Source organism: Nicotiana tomentosiformis, chromosome 4, assembly GCF_000390325.3.
Source record: "Nicotiana tomentosiformis chromosome 4, ASM39032v3, whole genome shotgun sequence".
Lineage (NCBI taxonomy): Eukaryota > Viridiplantae > Streptophyta > Magnoliopsida > Solanales > Solanaceae > Nicotiana > Nicotiana tomentosiformis.
Window position 1 is genome coordinate 106,016,743 of NC_090815.1, and position 11,626 is coordinate 106,028,368.

The 11,626-nt window shown below is 32.2% G+C and overlaps 1 protein-coding gene across 1 annotated transcript; it reads right to left on the minus strand.

Annotated features, from left to right (window-relative positions):
• Positions 1-6,140: 6,140 nt before the first annotated feature.
• LOC104088456 (AT-hook motif nuclear-localized protein 17-like) lies at positions 6,141-7,797 on the minus strand. Its single transcript, XM_009593131.4, has 2 exons — positions 7,135-7,797; positions 6,141-6,952 (listed from the first exon to the last, which is right to left on the minus strand). Exons 1-2 carry the CDS (start codon positions 7,607-7,609, stop codon positions 6,441-6,443), a joined length of 987 nt encoding a protein of 328 aa, XP_009591426.1. The 5' UTR covers positions 7,610-7,797; the 3' UTR covers positions 6,141-6,440.
• Positions 7,798-11,626: the final 3,829 nt, after the last annotated feature.

The following is an 11,626-nucleotide window of genomic DNA, read 5'->3' on the forward strand; positions in this document are numbered from 1 at the left end:
CTGTAAAATAAATAAATCGAAGACAAGTAGAGAGAGATCGATATATTATTCGACTTCAAAATGATCTACATAATAAACTGAAATCTCTTTTATTTATAGAAGAAAGAAAATTACTGTATAAGTTGATACTGCAGGCTGTTGTGTAAGTTACTACTGCAAGCTGTTGTATAAGTTAATTGTAAGCTCCTACTGCAAGCTGCTGTGTAAGTTGTTGTTGTACCAACTATAGATAATCTTCTACGGGAAATAATATTTATCCACAACAGAGTACCGAAATGATAAGCTTCTTCAGAAGGGTTTTTTTTTTTCAATCGAGTACTAAATAGATAAACATATTTACGGTGGAGTCCAATATGGATAAGGTTCTTGAGTAAGCTTATTTATAACAAAGTACTAAATGAACTTGCACAATATAATATATTTATAATAAATAGCTTAATTTATAATATCTGTAAACGCGTGCATATAAAGGCTTAATTATGATATCTGTATTGCGCCGTAAAGCAATTTTATTAATTATTACATTCATCTCAGATTAAAGTATCCAATATATGTCATTGGTCAAAAATTAAAATAAGAAAATAGAGCACGCCATATTATTTTACTCAACATTTTGCAAATAGTCAGTGCACCAAGAATGTCCCAGGAGTTCGAGATAATCTAAGAGTTCTGTATCTGTTCATGACATAAGAGTGTTCATAAAACGTAGAGTATGTGTATGATAATTGGGTAAATTGTGTATGAATTATAGGCTCAAAAGAAAGAATATTCCTACTAGTGGGGTCTGGGGAGAATAGTGTGTACGCAGACCTTACCCCTACCCTGAGATAGAGAAGTTGTTTCTGATATACACTCGGCTCTCTCCCTCCAAGAACTCTCCACCTTGCTCTTGGGGTGACTCGAACTCACAACCTCTTGGTTGAAAGTGAAAAGTGTTTACCACTAGAGCAACCCACTCTTGTGAAGTGTTATGATCTAACAATATAAAAAATATTTAAACAATTAGATCATTTGAATAGTAATTGCAAATAATTTGATACACTAACCATTAATTGATAGACTAGAATAAAAGATCAGTGACCTGCAACACTATATTAAGCTACATTGATAATGTAAAGTCTTTTTCCACTAACTTAAATCCTTAAAAATAGCGGCATAGTCACTTATGCTAAGGGTGGTAAGTGCACATTCTTCGCTCAAAAACAATATGTGTATATGTTAAATACTACTTTATATGATTATATATTATAATTCAAACACTTCACATTCGAGTGAGGTAATCCAGCAGCGTAAGATGTTTAAAGTGATGTATTGTTCACGAATTTAAAGTTTTGCCTATTTTATTTGTAAAAACTAAAAGGAGACCACCATGTGTGGTCTATTTGATTTTTTTTAATCTAAAAAATTTTCTAATAAAATAATTCATAAAAATTAAAATTTGTGCAAAAATAAAAAACTAATATTAAAAGTAATTTTTTTTAACTAAAACTTATTTCTTAAATAAATTTAATAATTTAAAAATCAAGCTCTACAAACAAAATTTCAACAAAAGCTTTGTACAAACTATAAATCCTCTCGACTTTCTCTTTTATTTACTATGCTTACTTTTATTAGTAAATTTTCTAATATTGTCTTTTTGTTATTTTAATTTTAATTTTTGAAATTATATTTCTAGTAATTTTTATTATTATTTAGCTAAATATTGCGTAATTGGATCTAAAATATTTGGTACATCATTTATCGACAAAAAAAATTATTAACTTACTTAAAATTTAAATACTCTTGACGAAATTCCTAATTACGGTCGCTGCTTAAAAATTGGACACATCATTGAAAATGTAGTCTTGCATGCATTTGGCTCTATTTTCTTTTTACATTTCGAAGCAGTAATATGTCATACTTTTACAGCTCCGTCACTTTCACATCCTTTCAATTCACTTATGTTAATTGTTTTAATTTTATATAGTTTTAATACGAACTAGAACCCTCAAATTTCACGCCATTTTTCACTAAATTCTCATCGTTCTTTTTGGTGATTTAAAATTAAACAAACTCCAAAAATTATCAAAGCCGACAGAACCTCAAAAAGGGCAATCATCAACCATGGACCATGTAAGGGCAAAAAAGATCAATTCCGATTTGAGTTCCGCATATTTGTTTTTGTTGGAAAACTCTTTATTTCTTAACATGGAATTGAGGTAAGAAACGAGCGAGTCAGAGTCGGATATGAATATATCAAAAATATGTTATAATATAAAAACGGATAAATTATAGCGGATAATATAAACTTTCAAATTATTTATAACTTTTTGAATATGATCACTTGTGAAAAAAATTTAAATCTCTCAAATTTGAGAAACTCGTAATTTGAGTCTTTAAAAATATATAAGTTAAACCCATTAATTATTCATTTTAAGTGGATAATATGAATTTTATCTATATCTGACCTATATTTTAAAAAGTTCATTATCCAATCAATTTTTAGTGAATAATTCGGATGGATAACTATTTTTTTATCCATTTTGCTAGCACTAACGTGGGATTTGCGAATCCAAATTTAGCAATACTCTAAATTAAATACCGGACATCGAGTAAACAATCGAAAAGAATATGTAAGGCTTGGCTATGTCATGTTAGGGGCGTATAGAATAGTTTTAGATTTTATTTAAAAAAAAAACCGAATAACAATAGTCATAAAAGAATCACAACCCTAGAACGTGAAGTTTAGCTCCACATAGACATGGTAGCCAAACAACAAATCATACAAAGAAACATAAAAATTACTAAGTTTGGTGAGAGAAAGATGGAACTTGAAGAATTTCGGCCTCCACGGCGGCTTTGTACTTGTGTTTTCCTCTCAAAAACGTCCTCCTCCTTTTAAAATAGGTTTAGGTTGGCTTTTATATGAGTTGGGGGCGTCTAGGGGTCGAAATAACCTAGTCCTAGTCGAGAAAGGACACTTTTCCGTCTTGAGCGTCCAGGGCAGCGTGGGGCGCTGGCCCTGGCGCTCAAATATTTTGGCTGCTGTAAATTGCGCCACAACCAGCACCCCACGCTGGCTGTGGCCCTCAAATTTCACTTTTTGCCTTTTTGTCCCGATTTCGCTCCAATTCGCGCCATTTCGCCCCAAATTGTATCTGAATGATCCCTACATATAGAAATACCTAAATTTAGCATAAATAATCATATTAAACATCTCAAATCGTCGAGACATGAGAAAAATGTGAGGCGGTATATATCAAAATATGCATACATTAAACCGATTATCAATAAGCCTTGTCTAGTTGATAGTAGGTTTCTATGACTACTTATCATTTTTCGCATTTCGATCGTCTCACTATCTTTTTATTATTTATGTTGTTTTTACATGGCTTATCAGTGTTGTTCCTTCCTATTTTTCTTTTTATTAATGTGGTGTTTATGCTCTCCTGAGGCGGGTATATTGAAAACAACATTTCTATCTTCACAAGATAAAGATAAGATTTGCGTACATATTATCCTCCTCAAATCTCACTATATGGGATTATATTGGATATTTTGTTGTTATAAGCCATTTATGTCAAACATTTATTATTGACATGGCTAATACCACTTGGACTACCCCCAAGAAGGTTGTCATAAAAGTGGTTCATAACTAAATAGATGTTCCATCCTATTCAGAGCTTAGCATTTAATTGTTGAAGTGAATGCTCCCCTAGCCGCTAACTTTCGTAATATAGACGAAAAAGATATTTGTTTGAGCTATATTTTTTTAAAGCTAACTTTTGCTCAAACAATCAATTCTTTCAAAATTGGAAAATTATTTTTTAGAGTTTTTGAAAAAAATTAAAAACCTAATTTTGAAATCAAATTAAAAAATTAACCTTTTTTAGAAAAAAGTTTAGTCCAAAAAAAATCACAAAAACTGAGTTCATAATCTCCAAAACTTTAGTTAAGCAAACGCCATCTCCGGGCATTTGAAGGAAAAAAAAATTAATTTGAAAGATAATATTGCAGCATCTTAATTGTTTGTTGGTATTGTTTTTGTTTTAAAATAGTTTTACTTTTCTTTTCTGAAACTGTTCAAATTAGATATCTCTATGCAAAATTTAGAATATCAAGAATACATGTAATACGAGATGAGTATAAAATGCAAATATAATCAAATAAACCATGCACATGCATTAATTAAGTGAATATAAAAAGGAGAACAACAGATAGTGCGTAGAGTGCACATCAACTTTACAATGCAAAAATAGTCCAAAAAATAGTAAGAAGTGTGAGCAAAACAACAGAAACCAATTGGACCAAAAATGGAAAAAACTTGAAGAAAAAGCTCTTCTATCAACCATCTTTATATTTTCCCAATCTTCTTTTGTCATTTCAATGAAAAAGGGGATAAGACCCCAGACAAAGAGACAAAAACCAAAGTACTGCTTACAATCAAGAGAAAAGATAAAGTGTTGAGATGAGGTGAATATTTGAAAGAAAGTTTTCATGAAATTGGATAAAAGCAAATGCATTCAGAGAAAATCAGAAAGAGACCTACCCCTTCTATTTCCAACCCCAACATCTGACTTATACCAATGTATGTACTCTGTACTAAAAAGACCTGCACTGTGGCATTACCCTAGCCACAACCTTTTTTTCCAAAGTAGAGCCTTTTTCCTAATTTCAATTTTATTCCAACCACAAACCAACAATTTTTTTTCCAAAGTAGAGTCTTTTTCCTAACTTCAATTTTATTCCAACTACTAGCCAAGTCACAGGTATTTTGCATTCACATAGAATTCGGCAAAGAAGATCGCATTTTATGTTGTGTAATGTAAATAATCTATTCTAATACAAGTATTATCGATTACTTTACCGGCGCAAAACCTTAAACAATGTCACAGAAAACATAATTTTGCTGGCTATTGTTTTGAGGCTCCCTTTTTTCCCAACCACAAACCAAAAACCAAACTAAGAAGTTAAGGCTTAGCTCAGCTGAGGCAATAAATTCAGAAGAATCCAACCAGAAGTGAAGGGAAAAGTCCAGCATCATCTTTAAATCCACTTGCTGCTACTGCTGCAGAAACTGTAAAGCAAATGCCAGAAATGAAAAGAAAAACAAATATCATCCCTTCGTCATCATGTGTCAGCAACACTGCAGACATGACCATCTTCCCAAACTTCTAAGCAACTCCATCCCAACTTGCTCCTACTTTACTCTTAGGTGGCTTTTGAAGCTTTTAGCTTTTGATTTTGAAGCTTCATGTTTCTCATTCTTGCGAGTGATTTTTAGTAACTAGTAATTTTTTTAAACCATCAAATTAATCTATAACAACACCCAACTCTTATCCCTTTATTAAAGCTATTGCACCTTTGGTCAACTCATGACCCTAAGATTGTATGGAAGAGATGATGATTATCTAAGCAACCCCATCTTGTCAATAGATCATATATAAAATTATCAATGCATATCACTTAAATCAATGTTTGAGAGCCAAAATTTAATACGATGCCTAAATTTTTAACATGAATTTATAAGATATATTTTTATTTGAAATCTAATTTTCTAACTTTTTAAGATATAAAGTTGTTAATAATCTTTTTTATAATCAATTTTTTCTAATAATTCTTTTTCAATTGATATTATAGACAACTCATTTAATCTTTCTTGAAATATTATTGATTTAAGATAAGATATTATATAGCAAGAAGTATAAAACTATTGAAAGCTTAAAAGTATTGTTGAATACTTAAACTAATAAAATCTTGGAGAAAAAATGTAAGTAAAAATAACAAAGAGATAAAAAAATATGTAGGATTTCATAAAATATGAAAAGATTGGAAAAAAGAAAAATTGATTTGAATAAATTAAGAAATGGAGAGTAAAAATATTACAAATTATCTAATGAAGGAGTAAAAAGTAAAAAATTGAAATGTTGGAAAACTATTCATCTACCATTTTTAAGTAAGTCAAATTATTACTTTATATATATATATATATATATATATATATATATATATATATAAAGATCTTTCCTTTTCCCGACTTAAAAATTCTACTTTTATATAAAAAGTATTAATATTATTTTTTTAAATATCTATAAACCTATTATTTTTAAAAAATTGGCATAAGCCTTACCTCCGGGAAAATTAGAGCCGGCCTTGTTGAGAGGCAAGAGAAGTCAATAAAACATGAAATATCAATGCAAATATTCATTGCTAATGTCAACAAGATAACTAGTTTACTACAGTAATAGCAAAACATTAAATTTTCCTTTCACCCTACAAATAAACAACAAAAAAGTGCTAAGGCAGTACATTTTTAATTAAGATAAAAGTACAAAATCTAAAGTCAACTAAATAAACTAAGCAAAACCAAAAACAAGAAAATCCAAAATCAAAAGTAGCGTTAGTGAAACAAATATGACAAAAGATACCACACATTCCAAGAACATGAACAAAACGTATCTTCAGTAAGGTGGTGGAGGAGGTGGTGGTTGTCTAGCCGTAGGTGCCCATATCACATCCGACGGCAAATGACAACTATACATAGACATCCCACAAGATTCCGGCGCCGTCGTAGTCGGTGGATGTCCACTATCTTCTCCGCCGGAAACCACCGTATGCGGCGGCGGCGACTGACGGCCACTACCCTCATTTCCTCCACCACCACCAGAATTCCTACCTAATTCCTCCTCAACAGGTAACTTATGAAAAGATGGGCTGTTAAAAGTTGCAGCTACTAAGTACACAGTTCCTGCAGTTACAAGTGGCCCAACTACACCCCCACCCACCACTTGACCTTGTGGACCCGCCAATGAAATTGTGAACCCATTTGCTATCCCATTGTTATTTGATGGAACACTCGCATTTGGTTGAACAATTGTAGCTGAAATTGAGAGTATATCAAATCTACCATGAAAAGTAACTGTTGAAACTGGCGTTGTTGAAGGCTGCCTTAGAGTAACATTTGTAACAGTACCTGAGCCATTGAAAATACAAAGACGCCATATTCAAGGGATTTTTTGCTGAAAGTAAAGTGCGTACTAAGTGACTAATTATATTAAATAAGTACCTGAACAGAAACCCATATTCAAGGGATTTGTTTTGGCCAAATTGAAAGTAAAGTAGGTACTTAAGTGACTAGTTATATTAAATAAGTACCTGAACCGTTGAGAACGCAAAGGCCCATATTCCGTGTTCTGCAAAATTTGGTGATAGAGTTGATTATGTCAACACCAATTGGAATTTCAAGAATATAAGGGCTCATAGATGGTTCAGCATCACGTGTAATGATAACAGGCGGTTTAGGTCGGTTTTTGGAACCAGGAGGACGGCCACGTGGACGGCGGACAACCTCGATGGTGGCACCGTCGGAGGAAGGCGGCGGCGGTGGAGGAGGTGCTATGGCGGAAACAGGCTGTGGGGTTAAAGCGTCGTTTTTGTCCGCCGTAGTACTGTCGGCTTCTTCAGAATTTTGGCATTCGCGAGAGATTTGGAAAGATGGGTGGTGAAAATGGTGGTGAGAAGGATTTTGCTGAAAGTTTTGAGGAGGATGAAGTTTACCAAACATACTGTTTCTGCTACTATTACTAGAATGATCTTTCTTTTCTTCTAGTTGTACATATTCTCCTTTCATTTTCTATTTGAAAAAACTCTATATATTTTTATAAATAACTACTAATAATGAATAAGATTGTTTAGGAGTAGGGTGATTGGATTTGTAGGTATGGGCATCCAATAATAAAAGAACAATAAAGAAACCCCAGCAGTATCCAATTTATGAACAGATAAGGGGAAAAGGATAGAGATAAATGAAAGAGAAATGGGGTTTTGGAATTTTCCTTCAAAGGGTAATAAATGAATATAATAGTAGAACTGATAGAAGAAGTAGAGAGTGATGGGGAGGGGCAGGGGTGAGGTGGGTGAGCTTGGAAACTAAGTAAAGACTAATGGCGCCGCTGGTTGAAGCTAAGGAAAAGTGTAGGCTCCACATGGTATTTTTGTTTAGCTCAAACTTCGTGGGCGTTTCGACATAAGAATTGTAAAATTTAAAAATAGGGGGAAATTTTTTTTAAGTGAAAATAATATTTGAAATATAGAGTCGTATTTGGATATGAATATAATTTTGGGTTGTTTTGAAGTTTTGTGAGTGAAAATTTTGAAAAATAGTTTTTTGGAGTTTTTAAAATTTTCGAAAATTTCCAAAATGCATTTTCAAGTGAAAATTAAAATTTTTATAAACAAACGCTGATTTCGAAAAAAAAATTGAATTTTTTTTGGAAAAAAGAGAAAAATTTCTTGTGTCCAAACGGGCTCGCTCACCGCCATACTTTTCAAAATTTCATATCTTCAACTATGAAATTAGACGCAAAGATAGAACTAAATGTTAAAATAAAGACTATAAAGTGAATAAACTGAAAACAAGTATAGAGGGAGATGGATATTTTTATTCAACTTCAAATTGATGTACATAATGAACTGAAATCTCCTCTATTTATAGAAGAAAGGAAGCAGCTGCGAAACTTTTCAGGAAGCAGCTGCGAGTCTGTTTAGGAAACAGCTGCAAGGCTTTTCAGGAAGCATCTGCGAAGTTTTGCTTGAGTTGTTTGTAAGCTGTCTATATGAGGCTATAAGCTGCTCGCAACTTTCCTGTTTAATAAGAAGCTGTTGCAAGTCAATTCTTTGGGCTGCTTGTAGATAAATTTCAATGGAATACTAAATGGATAATCTTCTTAGAAGATTATCTACAGCGGAGTAATAAATCGACATAACACTCCCCCTTAGATGTTCATTATTAAGTGCCTCGTTAAAACCTTACTAGGACAAACCCCGTAAAAAAAAAACCAAATCAAGAAAATAGAGTACACTAACAATATACATTGCAAGCTGCCTCATTAAAAATCTTACTAGAAAAATCCAATGGAAAAAAATCTAGGCAAGGAAAAAAGAGTACAGTGCATACTTTACTCCTCCTGATAAAGACGTTATTTCAAATACCTAAGTCTCCGCATTCCAATTTTGTATAGCATCTTCTTGAAGGTTGTAGTTGGCAAAGACTTGGTGAACAAATCTGCCTAATTTTCATTTGTGATGATCATGTGTGTAGAATAATTTTGGTGAAATGTGCTTCGTTATATCTCCTTTTATAAATCCTCCCTTCAATTGGGCTATGCATGCAGCATTGTCTTCGTATAAAATTGTGGGTCTTCTATCACATTCCAAATCATATTTTTCTAGAATGAAATGAATCATTGATCTCAACCATACGCATTCCTTACTTGCTCCACATGTAAACACGTAGCCGGTTGGGGATCGAGCTTTATAGGGATCAAATATATAACTTGCATCTGCATAACCAACAAGATCTGCACTGTCTTTGTTTGCATAAAACAAACTTATATCAAGAGTTCCCTTTAAATATCGCAATATATGCTTAAACCAGTTCCAATGTCTCCTTGTAGGAGAAGAACTATACCTTGCTAGTAAATAAACAGAAAATGTTATGTCAGGCCCTGTAGCATTAGTAAAATACATAAGTGCACCAATTGCACTAAGATAGGATATTTCAGGATCAAGGAGTTCCCCATCCTCTTCTGGAGGTCGAACGGATCTTTACTCACTTCAAGTTATCAAACAACCATTGGTGTACTCAATGGGTGTGCTTTGTCCATGTAAAAGAATTTTAAGACCCTTTGTGTATAGACAGATTGATGGATAAAGATTCAGTCTGCTAAATTTTCAATTTACATACTAAGACAAAGTTTTGTCTTTCCAAGATCTTTCGTCTCAAATTCTTTTTTAAGATATTCAGTTGCCTTTTGGAGCTCTTCTGGAGTTCCAACAAGATTTATATTATCAAGATAAACAACAAGTATAACAAATTTTGATGATTTTTTTATTATAAAAATACATTGACAAATAATATCACTTACGTAACCTTCTTTCAGCAAATATTCACTGAAGCGATTATACCACATGCGTCCAGATTCCTTTAAACCGTACAAAGTCCTTTGTAATCTGATCGAGTACATTTCTCGAAACTTTGAACTATATGTTTCAGGCATTTTAAATCCTTCAGGGACCTTTATAGAGATTTAATCAAATTAGTCATATAGGTTATGACTTGCATTTAAATGGCATGACATCTTCAGGTGTCTGGACTGCAGGTCCGATCCTTATAATCTTTTATAATATTATACACTATATTGTATCAAATATATCATCGACGATCATTTCATATCAGTTCGCAAACGACATAACTTGTTGTGATCTCATCACTTTCTTTTATTTTCTGGTACCTGAACTTTTTCTGAAGTTTCATGAAATGTTATGTCGTGGGATCTTCTAAAGCTTATTTCCTCCTTATTATGATTATTTTGATCATTTGCTCTTATCCTTTTCAAGGACTATTACCTTTAAAACTGATTGGTCTATCACGCTTCATGCGTACAGTAAATCCTATCCTTCAGGGACTTTAATTTTAATATGAGCATTTGCAGCTGAAATATAATATTTTATTTTGGATCAACAAATGCTTCTGGCATTTGACTTGAATTATCTTCTGAATGAGAATCATACTAATGATAATTCGATTCATATAACATATTTTTCAACTGCTTATTCCATTCCCCTAATGTTAGAAAAACTAATAAATATCTCAAATCTTCTTTGGAAAATCTATCTTTGTGATTTGTGGTAGAGAAATTAATCATATACTACGCATCAAAAGTTATTAGATAGTAAATATATTTGATTTCTGATCCAAAACTAATTGTAAGGGGAGGACTTATCATATCTTGTTGGTATGATGCATACAAATATTGTTGTATGTAATTTAGAAAATCTTAGACCAACACATGAAGCTTTGTTCTCATAAGCAATAGTTTAGCCATTAGTATGAGGTATTCAATGTTAAACTAACTTGAATATAAATCAGCATTATCAAGATGAACTGTCTTGATTTCATAATCTGAAAGTTATGCTCTTAATTGAGAAAAGCAATTTCAAATGTCAAACTGCAGGTTGACAATAAACACACATGTAACCATCTCATATATGCATCTATAAGTGGTTCACATGATAGGTGAATGGGCACATATTCATCTTTTATATATTCAAGAATTCAGGGGTCTTAGTCCCAACTTTAGGTGGTATAATCAATTTATTACGAGAACAAGCAACACAAGAGAATTTTTGAAGAATCTTCTAGTTCTTCAGTATATGCTTATCTGAATTTCTAAATAGCTCATTTAAAAATGGCAAATAAAAACTTCATGTTTATCATGGCATGTGCTATCTATGACATAAACTTTTGCATTAGTAAACTTGTGATTTACTGTGGCTACTTTTGTATCAGTAAATTTTTGATTTACTGTAGTTATTTTTGCCTCAGTAAAACTTCTAATTTATTGTGTCTGCTATTGCATTAGTAAACTTCTTTTACAAATTGAAGAATAATGCGAGTAACTTCTCACATACATATTAATTTACCCCCTATGATTGTGAAAACATGAAGATTTTCAATCTTTCAATCAATATGATAACCATTTGTACTAGTAAACTTCGGGTTTACTATAACATATGTTTTGATCATAATCATATAATATGAATGACATATTTGTATATAAGCTCTTTGAGAGCCTTCATTTATTAT